Source organism: Misgurnus anguillicaudatus, chromosome 5 (assembly GCF_027580225.2).
Source record: "Misgurnus anguillicaudatus chromosome 5, ASM2758022v2, whole genome shotgun sequence".
NCBI classification, from domain to species: Eukaryota; Metazoa; Chordata; class Actinopteri; order Cypriniformes; family Cobitidae; genus Misgurnus; species Misgurnus anguillicaudatus.
Window position 1 is genome coordinate 17216043 of NC_073341.2, and position 27648 is coordinate 17243690.

General features: G+C 37.4%; 1 protein-coding gene across 1 annotated transcript; it reads left to right on the top strand.

The window, feature by feature from the left end:
• Positions 1-1657: 1657 nt before the first annotated feature.
• On the top strand, positions 1658-23351 carry LOC129413639 (transmembrane protein 132D). Its single transcript, XM_073867645.1, has 9 exons — positions 1658-1795; positions 8154-9057; positions 13693-13830; positions 14990-15179; positions 16558-16701; positions 19925-20130; positions 20800-21064; positions 21167-21358; positions 21757-23351. Exons 1-9 carry the CDS (start codon positions 1726-1728, stop codon positions 23116-23118), a joined length of 3471 nt encoding a protein of 1156 aa, XP_073723746.1. The 5' UTR covers positions 1658-1725; the 3' UTR covers positions 23119-23351.
• The last annotated feature ends 4297 nt before the right edge of the window (positions 23352-27648 follow it).

The window sequence follows — 27648 nt, forward strand, 5'->3', positions numbered from 1 at the left end:
AACATGTTATGAATGACTGTGTTTTCATGTATTCTCATGTTACTCAAGCAGCCTTATTTAGTCTTCTGTGCATTCAGGTGTTATATTCATGTGTCTGTTTGTTTTCTAAAAAAGGGCTGCTACCGTTGTCTATGTTAGCTAGTTAAACAAAGAGAATTCTGTCTTTTACTAAAAAGAAGGACATACACATTGTGATAAGAGAAGCAAACTTTATTGTTTTATTTTATTTCCACAAAACTTTATTTACAAGCTTTACCTTTCCATCTCTACAACTCCAAAGGTTGCATAATTAACTCTGCACTGCTTAACGTGCAGTCTGAAATAAAAGATCCCCGTTTAAATTTTATATCCTGTGTCCGGTGTCATCACTAATCCATTTCCCGGGCTACATATGCTTGAGTTTAGCATACTTTTAAAAAGTGTAATTAAAGATATATTTATTACCAGCTTACATCTAGTGCACTTTTTAGAAATACATTAAAAGTATACTTGAGTTAAGCATACTTTTAAAAAGTGTAATTAAACATATATTTATTACCAGCTTACATCTAGTGCACCTTTTTAGAAATACATTAAAAGTATTCTTGAGTTTAGCATACTTTTAAAAAGTGTAATTAAGCATATATTTATTACCAACGTACTTCTAGTACACTTTTTTGAAATACATTTAAAAGCTATTTAAATTTTTTAATACACTTTAAATAAGCACGTTGGGAATACAAATGTATTAAAACATTTTACTTAAATTTTAAGTATATTTTTAATACATTAAATACAACTTTTTTTTCACCTGGGATCACCTGCAGCATATTTACTCAGTTATTTGTTAAATAAAAATGTGCAAGGCAACAATTACTTACATTTTAAGATTTTGACATTGCACATGCAACACAAACGTATTGTCTATCCGGTTAACGTTAATCATCCCCAGGATTTATAATTAATATGGCTTAATTTTTGTAAGTATTCCTTAAATTTTCCATGCTTACTGAATGATGATGTTTATTATCTTAACGTCTCTTTTACTTTATGTTGTATTATTGTCCGTTTTCTATATTATTTTTATATCACGTTTTGTGTAGCCTTCATACATCTGAATTAAAACATGAATTGTGTAACAATAAATGTTTATTTACGTTACAAACATGACCACGAGGTGTCACTGTAATCACACATGAAATACACAGATCCGTTCAATCCGCACCTGTTTTATCTGCGCGCAACTCATATGAAGAATTATTGTTTTTTTTAAATCACCTGTCTGGGATTTACACTACACACACAAACACTTTATGAAACGTCACTAGTGATATACTACGAAAGTACAATAATAGTTACACCATCAAAGATTCTGTTTTTCTGTCTGAACTATTCGAGGCTCCATTGAGCAGTTTAGTGTGTTTAATTCACTAGCAGTAGATCATGTGGCTCGTGCTGTTGACTGCTGAGGATCTTCAGCTTTGATGACGAAAGATAGACAACCGACGCAAACGAAAGAAACAATACATTTCTTTAGATGGATTCTGCAGAAAAAAAGCGCGTTAATCCAACAAATTGGTCTCAAACTCATTTATCTTATAAAAGTAGCAATTTAGATAGTTTTTCTTTTAATGCAAAATGCACAGCACTTGCTCTGGACAGTGAGACGGTGTTTAGTGTTTAGGGTTCATAGATGACTTCAAGAATCGTTAATGGGACACATCACAGATAACCCTTGCTTTCAAAATGAGCTTCTATTCTCACATGTGGAAGATTCTGCAGATATTGGCAACTATAATCACGACTTACACGCAAGGTATGTAGAGGGTACATTTCCAATCATTTAATCGACGAATGATCAGTGCTAAAGTGCTAAATTATAAAGATTTTTTTTTATTGTCTAAAATAGTGTACTTAACATGAATTTGAAACCTGAACATACACTTTTAATTGTAAATATGGGCTTTGGAACAGTTTGTATCTCATCATGGACAGCTGTAGCTGCCTGCAGACCAACAGTGAGGGCGCAAAAGTGATTTAACTTGATTTTTATGACTGTTTGAATTGCAAAAAGAATACAAAAATTGCCAATTTGAGGTCTAGTAGATAATGAATAGCATAGTAGTATGAACAAACATACTGTGTTCTTATTGCATTATGTTTATATTTTATTTGTATCAGCATATAGCCTACCTGTTTTTTGGGGGCATTGTTTGGTCATCACTGATAAATTCTGCCTAACTTTTTGCCCTATATTGCAGTTCAGTGGTTTTAGCTCAAAATCTGGATGGGATATCTGTTATTATTTACCTATGCATTTTTAATTAAATAAGGAAAAAATTTAACTGTACTTGAGAGCTAGTTATCTTTATGTAGTATTATTGTATGGAAGATATCAGCTTTTTGTGCTCAATTATGAATATTTTTCAGTTACTCATTTCCATGTCTTTCGAAACTGCGATGATTTTCTAAATGAAACAGCATATAAAATGTACTATTGCTTATTGTGTTTAAAGAAGAATGCATGATAAACAAATGAAGTTGCATCTATTAATGTAGTTTCAGCATCACATCACAATTTGAGGGTATAATATGTTCAAGAATTGTAAAAGTTTGCAAACATGTCAGAAATGGTTTAGTGGTTTAAAGCTCCCGTTCTGTCTGTGATTTTGAAGCTTTGATTGTGTTTATAGTGGGCAATATAACATGTGTTCATGTTTCACGTGTAAAAAAACGCTGTATTTTTCACACAATTTACTTATCTGTATAGTGCTGTTTTTACTGTCCTCAAAACAGGCTGATGTCTTCCTTGTTATGTGAAGTCCCTCCTTCAGAAATACGTATCGAGTTCTGATTGTGTAGTTTGTTTTGTGTGCTGTGATTCGATAGCTGCTTAGCTTAGCAGAGCCGTTTGAGCCAAAGCTGGTGACTGACGTATTCATGTGGGCGGAGTTTAGTCAACGAACTGTTTTGCTGACGTCATTAAAGCAGGAAATAGAGGGATGTAGTCCAAACCGGCCGTTCGTTGTAGGCTTTTAAAGAGCAATTCTATTGAAGAAAATATATCGCCTGGCAGTGAACTTTGAGCTTTATCATTTTACAGGTATTATTTATGCTATTATAGCAACATTACACACTAACTAGGGTTTAAAAAATGGTATCAGGAAGAACGTGACCTTTAATAGTGTCACCTAGCAAAATTCATTGCAGCAGCCTTTGCACTAAGTTTCATGTACAAATACTCTGAATCCACACTGTAGAATCCAATTTGTTAACCTTACTAACAAGCATTAAGTTTTCCAAATTATTTAAGCGTACAGGATGTGTTGATATTGTCTTCCGAAAAACAATCATCAAAATTTTGAGGGGACCTCTGAATGAGTTGTCACAGAATGACACAAATTGAAATTAACTAGAAAAACTATGGGGTGGTTTCCTGGACAGGGATTAGTTTAAGCCAGGACTAGGCCTTAGTTTAATTAGGACATATAACTAGTTTTAACAAACATGTCTTACTAAAAACATTACTTGTGTGCATTTTGAAGAAAAACAAAGGGCACTGATGTATTTTAGGATATGTCAGTGCAAGTTGTTTTCAGTTTACATTTATTTTAGTCTAGGACTAGTCTAATCTAGGGGTGGAACGGTACACATAAGTCCCGGTTCGGTTCGTACCTCGGTTCAGGAGCCACGGTTCGATTCACTTTCGGTACATTGGAGGGAAAAGCAAAACAAAAATGAAGAAGGCATTTTTTTTAGTACTTAAGCTAATCTTAAAAACATAGGTGTCCTTATCAGTGTTATTTTGAGATGTCATGAATACAGTATGAACTGAAATGCATTTAACATACTATCTCGTATTTTCAAAAATGTATACCACTTTAAGTAATCTTGTACTCATCTTTCATACAAATATGGGTTCAAATGTATTACAAGTGTTACCTAAATACATTTTAAAATTACATTTTGGCCTTATTTCATATTAATGTACTAAAGAACAAAAAATAGGCTTGTAGGATGAATTAATAGGTGTGTACGACTTCATGAGGCGCTGCAAGAAACGACAAGTGGATGACGTCAGAGTAACGCGAGAGCGATTTGAAATCAGCCTCCTCCGCAAGATTTCTCGCGGTACTCTGAAGCTGATGGCGCTGCGTAAAGTTGAGCACGCTTAAAAAACTGAAAGCAGCTGAACTGGACAGAACTGCCCTGCGTATGCCTGTTGTATATAGCAGGACAATTTATCTCCTACTTCTCAGCGTGAGAAATACAAAGTGTGGCGTTTGAACTGACTGAAATGCGCGTGTGTCAAGGTGAATGCGTGGCCCTGATTAGATGTATTTCCACTCACATACCTAACAACTGCTGAACAACGCCAACGCACTGTCCTCGTCTTTTCCACCACTCTCTCACCTGTACTATTGTAACTGACTGGAAAAGTGAAGTTTTGCCAAACTTGCGATCTTAAAGAGGCTGGCGGAGCGTCTAACTCTTGTGGAACACCACTTGCCATCCTCGCTATCGCTGCTCACTAACTGACTGGACAGGTGTTGTGTCGAACTCAGTTTCCCCTATGTTTCCCTTTAGTGTAGTGCTTTTATAGCGTTTTCATCACGTTACATTTAGAAAGATTAAAGATTTGAATTGGCATAATATCATGTATTTTATAATACAATTTATTAAATATTTCATACATTTGACAGTTTTCTATTAGGGTATTTCTTTTAAAATATAGCCTGTCTTTTTCTCTTTTTTTCCTTTACTGGTTGTTTTAAAAATGTAATGTTTGCATACATAATTAAATAAATATTATACATATAATATGATTCATTCTGTAAAAATAATTGACTTACCATTAAGAACAATACAGATACATTACAGAAATGCACACATATACATCTCAGTAGCCATTAAAACTTTAAATATATAAATAATAAAACCTATAACGTGATAAAAACGCCATAAAAACACTACACTGAAGGGAAAAATAGGGGGAACATAGGGGGAACAGACTTCGACACAACACCGGCGTCGACGTGACAAAAAAATGCAGAGTGCCAGAGAATGTAGACGGGCTCTGATAGAGCGCATACATAGGCGGAGCTTGGATGCATCGGCGCCAATCAGAGCTTCAGAGCTAAAGCGGGGCAACAGATTAGCTGTCCATAAAGAACACGCCTATCTAACAGTAGTTCCGCATTACATTAATTATTTTGCACGCAAGTTTTTTTATTTTCATACCGTGTATTCTCCGTTTAAATTCATGTACCGAACCGTGACCCCCGTACCGATTCGGTTCGAAACGAATACATGTATTGTTCCACCCCTAGTCTAATCCCTGTACAAGAAACTGCCACTTTACGATTAGCTACCATTATTGAATTACATTAGTTTGCTTGATTGGCCGCTTGGTGCTCTTCAATTGAATATGCATATTAGCCTACTTTAAAGAGCAACTATGGTCAGATTCACGATTTAACATTTCCAACCTTTGGTGTATAAGTGTTTATTAGTTAGCCTGGCTCCGCCCTCCTACGTGCTTCCCCTTAATTTTCATTTTGCTTCAGTACTACGTCTGGGACTGCTGTGTAGAGTTTCGTTTTCACCTGCAAAAATCTGCAGGTCCAATCAGCGAACAGAGGGGGGTGGCTAAGAACGATGACGTTGAGGTCGTGCGTCAGTTTGAGTTGTAGTTCAGTAATGGCAGCGAAGAAACACGTGAGAAAAGCTATTCGGTCCATTCTTGCAAAACTGCCGAATATACAGAAGTTAAAGCCAGAGCAAGAACCAGGTTTGCTAAGTTTTGTTTTTCTGATTATTCGCACTGACTTGTTGTTTCTGGCCGGTTTCGGCGCATGATATACTTCACAACCACACGTTAGTGATCACCTATGGCAGATCCTGAGTGACTCTGGGAAGATCCAATAGTTTTAAACTTCAACAGAGGCCCCTTCTAAACGGAAGTAACGCTTTGCAATGGAGCATGTCCAGACTCTCTGTACAAATAAAATGAATGTACGAGAGTCTGGTTGGACCAGGCTATGTATTAGTATGCAAAAGGTACAAACCACGCCAGTCATTGTTTTCAACATAAATCTCTTTTCTTGGACTACAACAAACACACAGATTGTAGGCAACCGTTTACTTTAACGTGGACACGACGGTCATTATCATAATTCCTTCCGCTTCTGAAATACAGCCTTTAAGTTAACTCCTGTCAGCATTGCATTGTGAGTGAATCTTACTAACATGGTAAAGAGTGTCACATTTCTGCCTGACTTCAGAGCTGTTCAACTTCAGGCCAATCACAACGTACAGATTAGTTGGCCAATCAGGGACACATAGCTTTTCAGATTGATGGGCTTTGTAAAAAATCAGAGCATTTGAGGAAGGCAGGGAAATCTGGAGCTACAAAAATGTACGGTATGTGAAAAATAATGTTTTTGAATCATAAACCATGCAAACACATTGTATTATACCAAATACACAAATAATGCTGGTTTAGCATTTACATTTTGCAATGAAAGGTGCACTTTAATGGATTTTTTTTTTTTTTTTTTTTTTTTTGAGGTTGGCAACCTGTGGTCCCTATAGGCTGAAAAGATTTATCTAAAGATTCTAGCATACAGGTTTGCAATGAAGGTTAATAAATAATGATAGGATTCTCTTTTTTGTGTGAAATGTTCCTTTAACTGTACATTCACACTGCCATCGCCATCCAATTGGTTGCCACCAAACCGCGTCATAGCTAGAGGTCGACCGATTTATCGGCCGGCCGATTAATTGGCCGATTTTTGGCATATTTTAAAAAATCGGCTTTGGCCGATTTTGCTGCAAAATTAGGCCGATTAATAGGCAGGCGCATCTGCGGGCACCTAAGCGCTGTTGTAGAACTCGTGACGCTGCCTCTTGCTGCAAGCAGATCGCTCCCGTCTCGTGTGTGTGCAGCCATACCTTGTTCACAAACAGCTTTACTAAATGATGCGGGATCGCGCGACTTAAGCAGCCAGTACAACAGCGCGACGGGCTTATGTCTCGCGGTGCACTGTCCGTGCAAAGATTAGGCTCATTTCATGTGATTAATGAGTGATGATGAGTTTTGTTTGCGTGACAGAGAGAGAAGAGCCGCGCGCGCACGCTTTCTGTCTCCCTGCTTTTATTACTCAAAACAAAACTGACTCGATGGCGAAAGGTCGGAAGACCAAATCATATCCACAAAGGAAATGTTTTCGTGTTGTTACAGTAACACTTTGTTTACAGTTTTGCGCTGCTCAGCCTGGATTAGAACACAGCGCGTCCGATTCGCGAACTGACTCCTTTGAACGGATTCGTTTGAATGAACGGTTGAAACAACAGATCTGTCCCAACACTAAACTCACAAGACGTCACTGTCAGCACAATCAGTCACTTAAAGCGTCTCAGACATGAGAATGTAAATGTGTTTAAAAAGATTTGCCCTAAATAACAGTCTCAACTAAAAACCATAGACATTTACTATGTTAACTTTATGATGAATAAATATTTTATCAGGTCTACCAAATAAGGATTTTATCCTACAAAGCAATAAAAGCCATGGTAAAAAACTGATCAAAGATTATGACAGCAGAGTGTCAGGTAATATCTGTGTCTGATAAATCCATGGTGCAGAGGAGGTTGTAAAACTCTTCAGAAAGACCAGTCATATATTTTTAAATACTTTGACTTAAATAGTGACATTTTTGCATTTAAAATATCTGCTAATAATGATGAGAACATTTTAATTATTATGTACATATAGAAAATCGGCCAAACATATCGGCCATCGGCTGCCCTGATTTCTAAAAAATCGGCATCGGCATCGGCCAGAGAAAAAGCATATCGGTCGACCTCTAGTCATAGCACATTACAATAAAGTTCCTCGGCGCTCACACCATCCAAGATGTGCTGCGCCACTGTTCATCGGAGCTTACCGCCGGCTCTGATTGAAAATGAATGACTTCCGGCCACTTTGATGCTCTCGACGGTGGCCGTGTGAATGCACAGTTGGACTTCCACAATATAAAATATTTGATCTTTTGATAAAAATATCACCAAACCAAATATGAAAAGCCGTAGTAGCGGCACTCTATTAATGTCATCCGATTAAAGATTATTTAAACCAAATTTTTCAATTTTTTTATCTTGTTCAATTACAGATCTGGACAGCCAGGAGACCTCTGATGTCATCAAATCCTCCACCCCACATCCCATGTTTCTTCCTGTAAGTTACCAGGTGTGGGATGCAGACTACTTTCTGTTAAAAGAGGCGGGACAGGACATCATGAGGAATTCCAGCATGCAAAGTCACACACAGCCAATTGTCATTCTCCGGGCAGAGCGTCACCCAATGATTAATGCCAGCTATAGCCTCTTCTCCACCAAACAGGAGATCCCCTTGGATTTAATGCAGTCAGTGGAGTTATTTCGACCCTCGCCACCAGTTTTCACCCTCAACTGGAGAGTGCAGTCTTTTGTGTTGACTCGATGGGTCTATTCGTCTTCTCCCAAAGTGCGAGTCCTCTTCTACGTGGCTGGAAGGGATTGGGCCAGGGAGGAAAAGGTAAAAGGGAGTAAAGATGAGCTGCCATGTGTAATCATATACGCCTTTTGGCAGACACAGGAAGTTCGTAGCTCTTGCGTCATTGGAAATAAGCATGGAACCTGCATGGCCGAGGTTGACATTCCTGTGGCCTGGTTCAGCCCAGCTGAGAGCAGCTCCAGCCGCGAAAGACTGGGACCATCCCAGGGGAACCCTGTGGAGCTTTACTACCAGGCCCGACCCAGCACTTTTGGGCCGTGCAGCGGTAGTGGAGAGGAAAGTAAAAGATGGGACGTTGAAGGTGGAAATGTAGGGCAGCCCCAGGTGGCTGTGACCCCCATGCAAAGGATTGGGAGTGTGCGCCTTCTACAGGTCAAACAGGGGGCCGCACCAGTGTCTGTCCTTAGATTGGGAGAGGCTGTGGTCATCCAGACCTCCTCTAAACCACTTAAAAAGAATGATATTGCCTCCTTTTATGTTTACATGAGGAGCTCAGCCAACCTGGACACATTTTCCCTCAGGTAAGTCTCACCTGGAGAGATGTACTAGATGTTTTTAAGTTAATTTGGTTAAAATTCAAGTCTGTTTAATTTCTATTTGGCCCTTGGATCCTGTGTGTGTTTCTTTTAACCTGGATGTCTCTACAACTTGGTCATTTAATATTCTGATTATGAAGCTCAAAAAATTTGTGCCAATGTGTGTACGTATGCTTTTGACATTTTTAAAGACTTAATTTATTAAATAAAGTTTCGTGTTTGACAGATAATTGAAAAACAGGCTTGTGAGCAACTTGTGGTATCAAATGTTCGCTCTGACACTGTAAAGTTTTGAACAGTTCAGACAGGAGATGATTTCGGATGGATGTTCTGATACATGTAAGTCTCCATAGGTCAGTGCTTCTCAATTATTTTCTGTCACGCCCCCCCCTAGGAAGAGGTAAACATTTTGCGCCCCCCCCCAACTCTCTGCCGCGACTGTAAATAGTATAATTTGTCTTTAAAATTACACATCTGCAAAACATTTTATCCTTATTAACATTGAGAAAACACAAAAAGAAAACACAAAAAAGAAATATCGATCAACTTACAACAAAGAATAACTTTATTAACACTGTTTTTTAGTCTGTAACAGAAAAGACTTAAAATGCATCAATTTGCCTGAAATAAAAAAAATCAATCCTTAGTTAAAGTATAATATTTGTTGACCATTTGATAATGAAAAATTAAATAAAATATAATCAATAAATGATAATAAAAAACACAAGCAGCTTATCAGCGTGATTGGGGTGTAATGTCTTTAAGTGACGATGCAAAAAAAATCACTTTCTGAAAAAGTATTTTCTCCGGGGTCTTGCGAGCCCCCCCTGAGGGTCCCGCCCTACTATTTGAGAAGCACTGCCATAGGTCAAAAGCAAAGGCAGTGCTAAATGTCGATGTGGGACAGATGATTCAGAGGATTGTGGAGAGAGAGAGAGAGAGAGAGAGAGAGAGAGAGAGAGAGAGATTGGAAACAAGTGACAGTCAAAAACTTAAATTATAGGAAGAGATATTGTAAGAGATTGACAAAATTTTGTTTTAGAAAAGAAAAGACCAAAGAGTCATACAGTATGTTGTTGTGACACAGAAGTCCCAGAATTTTTTCTGCCAATGTCAAGATTCAATCTCCCATGAGCCCTTCACAATGCAGTGTTTCCCACAGGATTTTGAGAGACTGTGAAGGTGATGACGTCACACGCTGATTAGCATATATGTGACGTCATTGCGTCATGTTTTATTCTTTGATCTGTCACATTATATTGCATTTTAACACAACTGAATGCTATAAAATAGTGACTAAACAGGACCCAGTAATGACCCACGACCCAGTAACTCAGTGTTTAATCCAATCTGCGCTTTCTTTAACTGCTACTAAAAACGTGACATCGTCTGACAAAATCACCATACATTTACATTGAGGCTGTACTGATGTTGCTCTTCTCGTCAGTTTTGTTGTGTTATGAGCGCATTTTTATTTTAAATACAAGTGGTGGTTTTATTGTATATCGCATATAGTGCAGACAATTTGTTGCAAATTCAGAAATATGAGAGAATACACGGTTGCTGTTACACAGAGTTATGACTACAGAACACGTGCCGCATCATAGGTAGGGAGAGAGCTCGGACACAGACTCACACCAGAACGGGTATGTGTGGGAAACACTACTGCTAACCTTTCGTTAAGTCATGATGAACACGATCAGCCGTCTTCTCTGTCAGTAACATCCATGACTGTTGACGTTTACACGAAAAGAAAGTACACGAAGGAACACGAAGTTAAAATACTTTCCACTGTTATGTGAGAGAGCACGCTGCATGCAACATGAGAGAGAATGGAGGAAGGGGGTTGAGCGCTTGCTTTAATGAATTATGCCGTTTTAAATAGTAAAATAAAAATGTAAATAGGAATCATGAAAAATGTATTTGTGACGGATCAATGTATGGGAAACACTGCAATAAAAAGCAGTACAGATGGTCCTAAACACACGCACATGCACAGTTTGATGAACAAAAAGAAGTCATATTTTCTGAAACATAACCTTAATCCTGTATTACATGTATAAAACATTTACATTGGGTGGTATTCCTTGATGAATGTAAATTATTCCCTTTGTTTAATATTTGCAAAGTGCTCAAAAGAAGGGTGTGCTATTGTTGCTGTTGAGAGTATTTTACACTTGCAGTTGTAAGTTGTATGTTTTTTGTCATTACTCTTATTTTAAATGTCTGCTAGCCTCTATGACACCCTGTACTGTTTGTCTGTATTGGTAGAAGCTTTTAGATTCTGGTCCCACAGCTCTAATGGTGCCTTAACATGGATATTTGGCATTATTGAGCTGTTATATTTTCTCTCTCCTCTAGGCACAAAATGTTGCTGTTTATGATAAATATAACAGAATATATTGCTGCTGTTCTTTTATTTTACTGTAATATGGGATCAGTGTGATACTTAATGCAGGTTGTGGCTATAATCATTTCTCAGCTAAGATGAACATTTGTGAGGTTGACCAAGAGTATCACCTAACATCATATCCATATGTCCTGACTGAGCATGTTATTTTAAAATAATGGGGAGCTCACCCCTTTGCTGTTTTCTCATTTTGTGCACAGGGCCATTATACTGTTAGAGAGTAAAGGGGCCCTTATCAAAGAATTGCAACAATTTTGGAAGCACATAATTCTCCTGAATATCTGTCCTTGTATGAAGTTTACAAAATCTTCACAGGAAATGAGGCACCCAAACAAATATGTTAATCTAAAGGGGCTACATTATACATAGTTGGTTAATTTTTTTATTACACGGCTCGTTGGAATGCTTGATTCTGATTTGCCAGTTGCGACATTTGCAGGTTTATTATTCCCAGAAAACAACTGCTTAACACATGCTAACCCGAATGCTGCAAATTATTTTGACAGGTACAGTTTAATATTACAAAAATTTAAATATAAATATTTTAATAACATATACGACATTATATTTACAAATTATTAAACCAAGTAGCTTGTTTGCGACATTTGAATGTTTTGTCATGTTTCCTCGTGGAAGGTCTGCATTTGTAAAAAATTAGTTTGTTCAAATTAACAATTAATGTTCCTTACCTTATTTATCAGGTAAATGTCTGTGTAATAAGCAGGATAATGTACAGGCAGCAAGTTGTTATCGTGAAATAAGCCCCTTCCTGACCACACTGTGGAGCCTTATTTCAGCAATAATTACATATTCCATCAAACAATTCTTGTATGTATACTCCCTATACATTAATATAGGATATTAGCAATAAAGTGGTAATTATTGTTAAATGTACAGATTTACAAAATGTATTAATTGTTAATATTTAAAACTTATTTAACAAACTCTTTGCCAGTAAATAACATAAATGTAAATCTATGGTAAATTACCAACAACCCAGCTGCAATAACATTGTAATTTCTACGAAATTATTTTTTAAAAATTCTGTTGCGCTTCTGTTTGGGCTGTAAGATTGTCGATTTTGGGTCCATAATATTCACCCATACCATAACAATAAACTCACTATTCAGCTCATCTGTCACAGCTGTGTATAGATTCATGAACATTGTTCTGCAAAGTGGGTATTAAAACTAACAATTAATTGAAAGCAAGACACATGTTAATTTCATTTATATTGAGTCTTTAAATCCCTACATCCAGTGATTTATGTAAGTTGTTGTAATATATGTAATAATACATTTGTGACCATGGGCCACAAAACCAGTCATAAGTCGCACAGATACACTATATTGCCAAAAGTTTTGGGACACCTGTCTTTATATTCACATGAACCTGAATGACATCCCATTCCTTATCCATAGGGTTTAATATGGAGTTGGCTCACCCTCTGCAGCTATAACAGCTTCAACTCTTCTTGGAAGACTTTCTACAAGGTTTAGGAGTGTGTCCATGGGAATTTTTGTCCATTCTTCTAAAAGCAAATTTGTAAGGTCAGACACTGATGTTGGACGAGAAGGCCTCGCTTGTAGTCTTCACTCTAATTCATTGGTTGAGGGTTGAGGTATAATTCAGGGTTGAGGTCAGGACTCTGTGCAGGCCAGTCCAGTTCCTACACACCAAATGCTATGCCAAAAATCTTTAGGATATTATGTAAAGATCATGTTCCTACTGTAAATATATCATGGTATATCAAAAGTTTATTTTTGATACTGGATGCAGTGCTAAGGACTTCATTTGGACAACTTTAAAGGAGATTTTTCAATATTTAAATTGTTTTTGCACCCCCAGATTCCAGATTTTCACATAGTTGTATCTCGGCCAAATATTGTCCTTTCCTAACAAACCATACATCAATAAAAAGCTTATTTATTTAAAAAAAAAACTTATGACTTATTTTGTAATCCAAGGTCATATTTGGAAGGGATTTATGTGCTGGAGGTCTGTGATTCCTCAGTCTAGTCTATATTCTGACAACTGCATTATGTATTCATGACTTTTCTTGAATTTTTTTTCCGTTTACTACTTTTTTAGTAAGCAAAGCATTGTGTTATCAGCATTGTGGGTTTGATTCCCAGCAAAACACACATATATAAAGTTTACCTTGAATGAATTAAGTCAAACATTCCCTTCTTTTGTTTTATTCTTTATAGAGCCATGGTAAAAAAGGGTGTCTCTTTTCGCATAGCCACACCCAGCAACACGCAGCTGTGGGAAATCATATTGGATAAAGGACCAGATGGAAGTGTTGGAGTAATCTGTCAGAGAAAGTTAAGTACAGTTGGGAAAAGGTAAGTGTATCAAGACCAATTCAGGTAATACTCACTCACTGCACTCTTAAAATGCTTGGTTAACAACAACAATCCAGCATAGGTTTATTTATAACCCAACTTGTGTTCTGTCCAATTTTTACCCAGCCTTGTGTTAAAACAACCCAGCATTTTTTGAGTTCAGTGTCTACGAATAAAATTTTTCCATCCAAGACATAGTTTTAATAATGTGCTGTTTAAAGTATTTAAAATTCAGTCATTTAACTATGAGATTCTGTACTCTGGCAGTCATTCGATACTGTAAACTCCACCTGTGTAGATCTGCTTACATTGATTATACATAGCAGTAGCAAGTTTTTGTGCATTGTTTGTAAGCAGGTCTTGTCCGCCAAGACCAAATACATGACCTGTCATATCCTGTCATGACTAAACTATACTCAATCAATGTGGGTTTTTTATATTTAGTATTGAGCTCTTCATTCATGTGCATGCCTGATTCATACAGGTGTGTGTTTGCCTGAATCCTATTAGTGAAAGCCTGATCTTAAGTCAACTTAAAGTATTTAGCCTACTGTTTATGGTCAATGTTAGAACTACAGTATACTAAGTGTAGAAATACATTTAAATGCATACTTGTGTCTCTAGCGGAAGTTTTACAACATTTTCTTGCTTGAAGCAAACAGCTATACAAGCTATACTTCATCCATAAAGCTTAAGATTTGTGCATTATAAAGCCATATGATTTGAGACAGATGCTCAGATTAATAAAGATTGTGTGTTCTGTTGAATGTTGTGTAAAGTACTTTGATAAGATTAGACTGCTCAGAGATTCAAATGATATTGTTAAAAGGGTGATATCATAAGCCCTGTATCTTTTAAGTCAACATGATATACACTTGTATCAAAACATAGTATAGACTTGTTAAATAAGGTAAGGAGCATGAAATATTCACATAAAAATATTTTATTTGCTCATTTTTAACAACTGCAGACCTTTTGCGAGGAAAACCAGTTTACTTTCGGATCTAAGATAAGAAAAGAGTGCCGTGTAATAATAAAGATTAGTGAAGTTATATGTATTGTTACATTGATGAATGTAAATAATTCATATTTTTGTTTACTAAAAGTGAGATTTTTTTATCGTAAAAGGCCAAAAAATTAAATGGCACATTTCTTTCAGATTAGGTAAACTACAAGCAGTTTTACAAATCGATTTTGAAGTGGAGGACGTCAGCGGTCAATCTGAGATTCAGGTGATAAAGTGGGAGTTGACACTTCCTGATGATGTCAGAAAGATGGGCGTGTCAGAAGGCACAATGAGGATCTACACCACTCAGAGGGACTTTGTAGGCCTGGCTCCTCTAGTTATGGTATGTAACTTTTAAAGAAATCAAAAACCATTGACTTCAAGCAAAAGGGCAGGAATAAAATGATAATCTGTAAACTACTGTATATGAGTTCTTTCACTTTGCTATGGTGCCATTTGGTAGTCATTATCACACAAATACATATATTTTTATAACATACAACATCTTATGTTAGTTATGGTAGCTGTTTTTACTTAGATTCAATACGTTTGGTCATGGGTCTGATATAATTATCGCTGAATATTTAAAAAGAAACAGTTTAGCTCTAATATGTTAATGAGGGACTTTGTTACTCCAGAGAGCATTTTTATTTTGGACCGAAAATTTTATACTTTTGTGTGTATTGTGTGTATCTATAACTTTATTAAATTTGGGTACAACAGCATGTAGTTTGCGTCAATCTAACAGACATGGACTATACTACTCCTAATCCTAATACATACATACATACTATTATTGAAAGTGGTGTCAGTGAACCAAACACTGAGGTTTGATCCACTCAATGGTAATGGTAAATTCTGTTCTTTCTCTTAATAATAAAAAATGTATATAGTTTACAGTATGCTTATTATTTTAATGCATTGCAAGTATAATTTAGTGACCTTTGACCAGTTTCATTATGTCAGCTGCCATTGTGCATCTGTCAGGAGCTTTAAAGATCAAAGAGTTACACCATTATTTTGGAGCTTCATGTTCCACTGCATACAATATTGGAAAATAAGGTTTTCACCCACTAGACTAATCCTTTTTCCTCTCCATTTGTTCTCATCTGAAATTACTTTTGATTGCATAAAGGTCTATCAGCGCAGTTACCAGATAATGAATATCTAACCCAGATTATCTAACAGATAATCATTCTAGCTTAAAATCTCTACCCCCATGTACCTGTAATATTATTTAATGATGCTAAAAATGGCACACATATTGTGACTAAATTCACCACAGTGTTACTATAACTAAATCCCTGTCATCTATTTTAGAAGCTATTAAAGTTTAAGCTTAGCACAGTTTTAAAGGGCCAGTTCCCCCTAAAAAATTAATATTCTGTCATTTACTCACCCTCATCTAAACCCGTACGCATTTTATTTTATTCTGATAAACACAAAAGATGATATTTTGATAAATGATGGTAACCACACAGCTGCCGGGACCCATTGGCTTGCATAGTATTTGTTTCTCCTACTATGGAAGTCAATAGATACCAGCAGCTATGTGCTTACCATCATTTATCAAAATATCATCTTTTGGGTTTATCAGAACAAAGATATTCATACAGGTCTAGGACAACATGTGGGTCAGTAAATGATGACAGAAGTCTAATTTTTGGGTGAACGATCCCTTTAAGGCTCAACCTTTCTCTTTAATCTTTGTCTCTGTGTAGGACACTGAGCTGTTGAACACTGCGGTGTTGACCGGTAAGAGAGTGTCGGTGGCTGTGAGAACTGTTGCTGTTGAACAGGACGGCTCTGTGTTGGACGTCTCTGACTTGACTGACTGCAGCTCTACAGATGAAGATGTACTGAAGGTGTGTGTGCATGTGTCCATGTTTCATAAGCATACATTTCATTGTGACTTACACTGAAAACAAGTCTAAATGCACTGAACAAATGTATCTCTTTTCTGCGAAAAATAATCAGTTCTTTATTTTAAGAATATTCTCATCCAGATTTATTTGATGACCATCTAAATACCTGTTGGATTCTTTATTAAGATACAAAGAGAAAATGCAGGAAATATGTACACAAAATAAAAAACACAATTTGGTGGCTTCTAGCAAAATTCAGTATTTATGGTAGTGTGACCGCTCTTGGCACTAAACACATCTTGAACTCATCTTGAGGAGACTGAAGTCCTGAAGTCATTAGATGAGAATAGGAAATCATGATCCCATTGTATTTAGGTTTAAGAGATCCCACAGGTTCTTGCTATTGCTCAAGTGGAAGGGAAGCTCACACTAAATATGTGACACTTTAGCTTTATAATTTTTACTTTAATTTATAATTTTATTCTGCTTTTAATACTGCATATAAATGTCCAGTTCTGGTTGTATTCTAATACAGAGACTGATTGCAAAAGGAATCTAATAGTGGCATGGTTGCCAAAGACTTTTGCACAGTACTGTAATTGCTTTTTTATGCCAGGATATCAAAGTCACCCATGTCTACCTTCTTCAATCTTGTAAAAACTTTTCATGTAATTATAGCTGTATGCATTGAATAAAGCCCACGCTTTTTAATTTCTCAGATTCCCAGTCTTGTGTTTATGTTCAAGTGACAAAGATTACGTTAAGAATTAAAACGCAGCAGTGTGTTATGAAAGAAGGAAATGGAAAATGTCAGTGTGATTTAATATGTAATTCATTATTTTAAATTGGAAGAGCTTTGTATAATTATAGTCCCGGACAACAGATCTGGTTTGTTTCATTAAGTTAAGTCAGGATCAGTGGCGGCTCGTGACTGCACTTCCGAGGATGCGCTAATTCAAAATAAGTGTTAGGATTGTCATGTGTGTGGTTCCCTTTTCCAAAATATGTGTCCTGTGTGTGGAGAGATCCTGTGTGCATCACGTGTTTTGACAAAGTAAGTGCCTGCTGCTGGAGACGCGTCAAAACCATTTATGATAAAAGAGACGCTCACGTTCCCTATATACATGCAAGACACTCCCTTAACAGCAAACTCTGATTACGCATGAGATTGTGCGGGTATCTGGCACACGCGAGCGTCTCCTTTCAATTTCAAGTTCAAGGCACACACGATCTCTCAAAGCGCAGAACACATATTTTGAAATGACGAACCACACACATGACAAGCTACATACATGTTGTGACGAACTTCGCATCGTGCGCTTCAAAAAAAAAAAAGAAGTCACCAGCCGCCACTGGTCAGGATACTTTACACCTATGTGAAGTCCTGTTTCTTTATTCATTTAAATAATAAAGTTGTTCAAGATGGGCTCATTAATACAGTCAGGAAATTATTACTTAAACTCTTAAATCTAAATTAGTAGGGGTGTGACGAGACACTTAATCCACGAGACGAGACACGAGATTTGGTTCACGAGAACGAGACGATATTTTTACACTTTTTAAGAAACCCTCGATGATAAAATAAATGAATAAGAAACTGAAATCATGTTATTTTTAAATGTTTTAACTAATCAAGGACTGCCCCTAACAATTATTTTACTAACTGATAATGAAGTAATTTGTTATTTTTGGGTAATAAAAATAGACCCAAATGAGCAGTAGGCTTTAAAATTACATGATAACGAAGATGCAATAATAATTGGTTCAAATAAAGTATTAAAACCAAGTTACATTAAACAACATTACATTAACAAACACATTACATTTGTGGTCTATAAATAAAAAGCATTATGTATATATTATAACAAATGCCTGCAGGGGGAGATAGTTGATAGTAGCCAAACAATGTTTAAATCCATTTAAATATTTAATATGCGTCCATTTCTTTACAATAGAAATAACATGCAGACATAAAATCATGTAAACTCTGTGATGGTTTAATCTGCTGAGACTTCACATCTGACAGTGATCAACAGACAAACACAACACGTCTCAGACTTCATACGAGCTCCCAAACGAACATTATTGGAAACCCAAACAAAAAAGCAAATGCAGTAAAAGACAGAATATAATGCATGCACTGTAAGAGGCTAATTACACCAACCACGCTTTAAACGCTTGGAAACGCAAGCCGTGACGCACTGCCTTTTTTAAAAAAAGAGCAGTGCGAGTCGACGCGGCTTTTAATATTGCTAGGCAACCACCGAGTCAGCTGTCTTTTCAATCAAATATTGAAGCGTGAGCGCTCTTTTGCTGTTAACTGTCATATTAGCAGAAACTTTAAAAAGATGACGCTTGCTCTGACCTTGTTTGAGGGTGAGAGGTGCACAAACACGCAGGAGAGAGTGAGCACGTGGAGTCCGGTTCTTCAAATGTAAACTTCCCTCACCACAACGTAAGGCCCGCATCTCCTCCCCTCATTCGAGTGGACAATGGAAAGACGCGAATGACGTCGGGCACTTCTCCGCTCTCAGCGTTCCTTCAAAAACCGCAAGGCGCTCAGCGCGCATAAACAGTGCGCAAACGCTCCATGCCCATAGAATATCATTTAAAAAAGGCGCCTGCAACTGCCATGAACGCTTTTGGTGTAACTGGCCCCTAAAAGGGTCAAACAGAAAGCTGCATCCTCCGGAGGTCGCATATGCAGGCTGCATACGTCATTAAGGTTTATTTCAGATCATTAACTGAGCATTACATTCGCAAGTCGTGAGCATATTACAACAATTTGCGATTAACTAAATTATTAGTAAACTTTATAATTGTTAGTAGTCTCTAATAAGACAGTCTTTAAGAAGTAAATGCAGTTTAAAAATGCGACCTCCGAAGGATGCAGTCTTTTATTTGAGAAACGGCCAGAATTTCACCTACACAAGAAATCTCGCGAGACAAACTTAATCTCGCGATACATATTTAATCTCGCGAGATCTCGTCGCACGAGATCTCGTCACACCCCTATAAATTAGTTATACACTTGTAAATGCTGATCTGAACCAAAATTATGTTTGGTCCCAAAAAATCATGTTTGCACTGATGCTAAGCACCAAATCCTCTTACAGAAACAAAATTCCTTACAAATCCAGCGAAACATGAAAACTGCCATGTGAACAACCAGCTCGCTTAATGATAAGAATAACCTAACATGAACTTTTCTTGATGTCCTCAGGTATCTGACAGATGTGACTTTGTCTATGTGAATGGAAAAGAAACCCAGGAGCGTTTGAGGATGCTGGTGAACTTCACCTACAGTTACATGAGCGCCCAGCTGGAGATGAAGGTGTGGTTTCCACAGCTTCCACTGGATATAGATGTGTCTGATACAGAGCTCAGTCAGATCAAGAGCTGGAGAATTCCCATCATCTCTACTAAGAGGTACACCAACACAGTTTAAACCAAAGTGTTTGTGGACCAACACTTTCTTAAGGTTAGAGAATAAAGAAAAATGGCCATATAATATGCCATATTATGTGTTCAATTATATTTTGTGTTTTATGATTTTCTACTTCTAGGTAAACTGTTACCCAAAGGTGTTATACACAACGGTGTTATACAAGAAATTAAAATAATAGGGAACAATCTGTGCTTTGCATCTTAAAAACAAGAACAATAGAATATAAAGATTACATAGATTGGGAAGATCTCTTTAAGACATTTATTTTTTAGCCTTCGCATAATCTGAAATGGTGCACATTGTGACCGAATAACAATGTGAGTCTACGTTCAGACAGGGTCAAGTGGATTATGAATTATGAAAGACATTTTGTAACATTGTGCAAGGTTATGAGACATATTTTTAGTAGGTTAAATACTATTGTATAATAGATTACATGAGACAAAACATCCAGTCATTATATTACAGTGTGATCCAATCAAGCGGGTCATTTGTGATTAATGTGTTTATTCCTCTGAAAATATCTGAACTGTAATTAAATATTAATATACTGTGGATGCATGTGGCATCTATTCACTCTTATCTAAGCAGGTATGAAGGTCATAGATGACATTATGTGACTGGTTCTCTGTACTGCATGTGCCCTACAGTAAACCAGGCTGGAGCAGTGAGGAAGAGCCTAAGGGCAGAGGATGTATGCTTCAGTTCCAGCATGCTTTAGTTCGAGTCTTCACTCATTTTGTAGCAAAGCATTCGGACCCTCGGGAACCCCAAACCTTTTTCCTTGGCTCTGACTGGCAGGTGGATGTGACCAAGCTGGTGCGGTACTTCTTGAAGGTGGAGGATCCTAATATTGCCCACCTGCAGGCAGGCAAGGTTCTGTCAGGAGTAGATGTGGGCACCACATCTTTAAAGGTAAAATTCGGTTTGGCTTAACGTATATACAGCAAAGTTTACACATGAATAATTGATCTCTTGCACTGCATCCTTATTAACAAGGTTTCTCTGTTTGTTTAGGTTCTTTCTCCTCTGTCTGATTCAATACTGGCAGAGAAGACAGTGAGGGTTGTGGATGATCGAGTGACCATCACTGAACTGGGACTGCAGTTGGTCAGTGGTCTCACGCTCAAACTAAAGCTCAATACAGGAAGTAACAGAGTCATCAGCGCCACAGCTTCCACACAAGAAGTGCTAACCAATCTTAAACAGGTAATTTATTATTTACCAACATAGGGCTGGGCATTATTATGATATGCACTGTTAAAAATAATGGTGCTAGACCAGTGGTTCTCAAATTCAGTCCTCGGGCCCCCCCTCCCAGAATGTTTTAGATGTCTCCTTATATGAAACACCTGATTCCACTCATTAGGCTCCTTCCAGAGTGTTTGAAACTTTTCCTTAACACACTTACAAGCTGATGAACTGAATCAGGTGTTTTATATATGGAAACATCTAAAATGTTCTGGGAGGGGGGCCCGAGGACTGGAGTTGAGAACCGCTGTGCTAGACATTGTCACAGATCAACCATTTTTGGCTGTATGGTTCCATAAAGATCCTTTAACATCTATATGTTTAGTTAATATTTAATCAGTTTATTCTTGTTACAGGAGGCAGTGTTGAGTTCCTGGCTTCAGTTTAGCGATGGCACCTTCACCCCTCTGGATATTTATGATCCCTCTCACTACCGCCTCACTGTGACATCACTGAATGAAGGTGTGATCTCTATTCAGGACTCTTCATTGACTGTTGTGGCAGAAGGTGAAGGTCAAGGAACACTGGTGAGAGCCGAGATGACCATTTGTGAGGTCTGTCAAAAATCCAAGCGCAAAAGCACTTTAGCTGTGGCCAATGTCAGCCTAACTGTTAAGTTCCAGACAAACACCAAACGTCCTGTAAACAACAGCACCAATAATTATGAATTCATTACAAACACTACTGGAAGCAGCACAAGATCATTTGCTGGTGTTACTGGGACAGTTAACAGCATTGAGCATAGTAATGAACAAGAGATGGTGGAAGTTGGGAAAAAGTTGAAGCAGCCAGATCTGGTTTTAAACAGAAGTTCAGAATCTGATCGAGAGGAAAACGCTTTAACGAAGATCACCACCACAGCTCAAGACTCAACTTCTGGAAATATTGCAAATGATCTGGGAATGGGCCGGGCTAATGACGCCTCTGCCGGAGTCAGCAAACCTGGGAATATTTTAAACGGTGGAGTTTTCTTCAGTACTGGAAAAGCAGATGTTGATGCTGGAAGTCCTTGGAATACTAATAAAGTTCCTGATGTCTCAATGGTAAGCACTGGAAAAGCCTCTGGGAACTTAGTCAATTACAATAACTACCCACCACAAGTGGAAATCCCCAAGCAGAAGCCAATAAACAATGACTATGGAGATTATGATGATGATATTGAGGAACCACTAAACCAGCCTCTTACGGACCTGGAAATTGGCATGTACGCTTTACTAGGTGTCTTCTGTTTGGCCATCATAGTATTCTTGATAAACTGCGTGTCATATCTGGTCAAGTTTCGGCACAAGCACACACACGCTCAGATTTCTGAGCACCCTGGCCATCGGCACGACTGGGTATGGCTGGGAACAGATGCTGAGCTGGTAATGAACGTCACTGGAAGTCCGTTGCAACAGGACACTCAAAACACATCTGTGATTGACATTGCACCGAGCACAGATCCTGTTGGGACTCTCACTCGAAGGACGTCCTGTCAGGTGTCTTCAGTATCCAATGACCCTAGCGTTGGGAACACCGGATCACTCAAAGTTAGAAGAGATTCACTCCACTCACCCACTAGCAAGAGGAAACGAGTCCAGTTCACCACTTTCACATCATTGGAAAGACAAAACTCTACAAAAACATCACCACAAGAGAATGGATATGGCATTAACTGGGTGGGAAAGGAGGGACATTGTACCACACCTGAGGTGCCAACTACTGAATCTCATGAATAGCTGTGATTGTTGGATCAGATTTAGCCGGATATTTGCACCCATGGTGTATATCTTAATATGGTCACCTGAATGCCTTTTGTTTTAGGATGTTTTTCTGTGCTACACAGTGAAGAGGATTAAGGCCAAGATACTGTTATCAATACAGCTTCATTTGGCTCTTATATTGGCTAATGGTTTGACTTTTTATTTGAGATTAGTATTGAACAGCTCAAACTAACCACCTTGAGGTGACTAGTACAGTATTGTTCAAAATAATAGCAGTACAATGTGACTAACCAGAATAATCAAGGTTTTTAGTATATTTTTTTATTGCTACGTGGCAAACAAGTTACCAGTAGGTTCAGTAGATTCTCAGAAAACAAACAAGACCCAGCACCCATGACACGCACGCCCCCAAGGCTGCGCAACTGGGCAATTAGTCGAAAGGGGTGTGTTCAAAAAAATAGCAGTGTCTACCTTTGACTGTACAAACTCAAAACTATTTTGTACAAACATTTTTTTTTTCTGGGATTTAGCAATCCTGTGAATCACTTAACTAATTTTAAAACTGCTTGACATCTGTGTGGCATGGAGTCAACCAACTTGTGGCACCTCTCAGCTGTTATTCCACTCCATGATTCTTTAACAACATTCCACATTTCATTCACATTTCTTGGTTTTGCTTCAGAAACAGCATTTTTGATATCACCCCACAAGTTCTCAATTGGATTAAGGTCTGGAGATTGGGCTGGCCACTCCATAACATTAATTTTGTTGGTTTGGAACCAAGACTTTGCCCGTTTACTAGTGTGTTTTGGGTCATTGTCTTGTTGAAACAACCATTTCAAGAGCATGTCTTCTTCAGCATAGGGCAACATGACCTCTTCAAGTATTTTAACATATGCAAACTGATCCATGATCCCTTGTATGCGATAAATAGGCCCAACACCATAGTAGGAGAAACATGCCCATATCATGATGCTTGCACCTCCATGCTTCACTGTCTTCACTGTGTACTGTGGCTTGAATTCAGAGTTTTGGTTGGCCATTGGACCCAAAAAGAACAATTTTACTCTCATCAGTCCACAAAATGTTCCTCCATTTCTCTTTAGGCCAGTTGATGTGTTCTTTGGCAAATTGTAACCTCTTCTGCACATGCCTTTTTTTAACAGAGGGACTTTGCGGGGGATTCTTGAAAATAGATTAGCTTCACACAGACGTCTTCTAACTGTCACAGTACTTACAGGTAACTCCAGACTGTCTTTGATCATCCTGGAGGTGATCATTGGCTGAGCCTTTGCCATTCTGGTTATTCTTCTATCCATTTTGATGGTTGTCTTCCGTTTTCTTCCACGTCATTTTAAGGCATTGGAGATCATTTTAGGTGAACAGCCTATCATTTTTTGCACCTCTTTATAGGTTTTCCCCTCTCCAATCAACTTTTTAATCAAAGTACGCTGTTCTTCTGAACAATGTCTTGAACAACCCATTTTCCTCAGCTTTCAAATGCATGTTCAACAAGTGTTGGCTTCATCCTTAAATAGTGGCCACCTGATTCACACCTGTTTCTTCACAAAATTGATGACATCAGTGATTGAATGCCACACTGCTATTTTTTTGAACACACCCCTTTCAACTAATTCAACTAATTGCCCAATTGCACAGCCTTAAGAGCGTGCATATCATGAATGCTGGGTCTTGTTTGTTTTCTGAGAATCTACTGAACCTACTGGTAACTTGTTTGCCACGTAGCAATAAAAAAATATACTAAAAACCTTGATTATTCTGGTTAGTCACATTGTACTGCTATTATTTTGAACAATACTGTACATGTGTACTGTACACATTTGTCTACAGGTATTTATTGAGGGATTTGAATATGTGGATGGCACTTCTGTTTATTTTACTTGTTCATCCTTCCTTTTTTATACAAGAGTGCACAGGGTTACTGTACAGATGAAAGTTGACGTTGTTTTACCCCATCTGTATTTATATGTACATTTGTTTTAATTTTGTTTTACATTAAAAGCCCCATTAAAATGATAAAGCTACCTGGTTTGTACTATGGATGGATAAATCAATTAATCACTTTATGTAATCTTAATTTTAACGTTTCTCCACTTGGGTCCTCTGTACACTTGCCTTGGTCAAAATAGCCAAGTCAGTCTAATCAAGTCATGTGATTTTCTTTCACCAACTTCACTGACAAAAGCAATAAACAATGCACAATCTGTATCATGTACAGTACTGTGCAAAAGTCTTAGGCCACCACCGGCTTTTTTGTTTTAGCAAAGTTTTAGGGCCCTATTTTAACCATCTAAGTGCATGGTCTAAAGCGCCCGGTCTAAATGGGTGTGTCTGAATCCACTTTTGCCAATTTAACAATGATAAAATTGGATTGTGCGCCGAGCACACGGTTGAAAAGGGTTGTTCCTATTCTCCTAATGAGTAATGGGTGTGTTTTGGGCGTAACGTGCAATAAACCAATGGTAGTCTTATCTCTCATCCCCTTCAAAAGCCAGTTGCGAAGGCACTATATCTACTCCCTATTTAGATGACGGACTTTGTAAATTGAAAAACTAAGCGGAGGAAGAAGACCCCCAGTTTAAGATTAATGTTAAATAATTGTGTTGTTTTTCACTTATTTCAAATTATTTTTTTTATTAAAACATTTAAAACCCATTTTCTTTTAGTCATGGAAGTAAAAATAGCAGGCTTTAATTGCTGTAAATGTATGGCTATCCAATATCATTAAAAAATAATTTACAAGTATGTAAGAAAAGGTTTTTACTCTAAAAATACTTTATTTTTAACAAACAAGAGATAAAAAATTTTACAAACGTGCGGAGAGCCGTTTCAGCACTCTGACAGCGGCATGAGTTTTTTTAAGCATTACTTAAAATTGTTTCTCATCTAACCATATCCACAGGTACAGAGTCACCATATACAATAATTCCGTAGGGTAGCTTTTAAAAAACATTTAAAAACAGATGCATTTGTTTAAAGCAAAGCATTTATTTACCAGGCTGCAGGTGAAGCAGCTCTTAATGCCGCCTTACGTCTCATAATCGTTCCTCATTTATGTCCAAGAGACTCAATAATAATCTTTTACATTTGAATGCTTTACTTTTTCAAATTCAACACAAACCCGTGTTGTCGTCTGTTTATACACTGTAAAAAATAATTTGTTGACTTAACTCATTATTTTTTGTTCATTTTTTGCACGGACTTTTTTAAGTTTATTTTACAAATTTTAAACAGTGTAGCTGACAAATGATTAAGTCATATGAACCAATTTAATTTAGTCAAGAAAACTTCTGATTTAAGCTCAGCAAACTAAAGTGAAGTTGTTTAGTTAACTAAAGTCAAGTTTTCAAAACTATGTCCATTGAGTTCAGCAAACTAAAGTGAAGTCTTCAAAACTATGTCTGCTACATTCAGCAAACTAAAGCTAAGTCCTTAAAACTGCATCCGTTACATTCAGTGAACTAAAGCGAAGTCTTTAAAACTGCGTCCATTACATTCAGTGAACTAAAGCGAAGTCCTTAAAACTGCATCCGTTACATTCAGTGAACTAAAGCGAAGTCTTTAAAAGTGCTTCCATTACATTCAGTGAACTAAAGTGAAGTCTTCAAAACTATGTCATTTACATTCAGCAAACTAAAACGAAGTCCTTAAAACTGCATCCGTTACATTCAGTGAACTAAAGCGAAGTCTTTAAAACTGCGTCCATTACATTCAGTGAACTAAAGCGAAGTCCTTAAAACTGCTTCCATTACATTCAGCGAACTAAAGTGAAGTCTTCAAAAATGCTTCCGTTGAGTTCAGTGAACTAAAGTGAAGTTTTCAAAACTATGTCTGCTACATTCAGCAAACTAAAACGAAGTCTTCAAAACTTTGTCCGTTACATTCAGCGAACTAAAGTGAAGTCTTCAAAACTATGTCTGCTACATTCAGCAAACTAAAACGAAGTCCTTAAAACGGCATCCGTTACATTCAGTGAACTAAAGTGAAGTCTTCAAAAATGCTTCCGTTGAGTTCAGTGAACTAAAGTGAAGTTTTCAAAAGTATGTCTGCTACATTCAGCAAACTAAAACGAAGTCTTTAAAACTTTGTCATTTACATTCAGCGAACTAAAGTGAAGTCTTCAAAACTGCGTCCGTTGACTTCAACAAACTAAAGCAAAGTCTTCAAAACTTTGTTTGTTACATTCAGCAAACTAAAGTGAAGTCTTCAAAAATGCTTCCGTTGAGTTCAGTGAACTAAAGTGAAGTCTTCAAAACTATGTCTGCTACATTCAGCAAACTAAAGTGAAGTCTTTAAAACCGCGTCCGTTACATTCAGGGAACTTAAGCGAAGTCCTCAAAACCACGTCCATTACATTCAGGGAACTAAACCGAAGTCACCAAAACTGCGTCCGTTGACGTCAACAAACTAATGCAAAGTCTTTAAAACTATGTCTGTTACATCAAGCGAACTAAAGTGAAGTCAAACTAAAGTGATTTTTTTGGAAAATGTAAATACTTCAAAACCTGCAGCAATACTGAATGT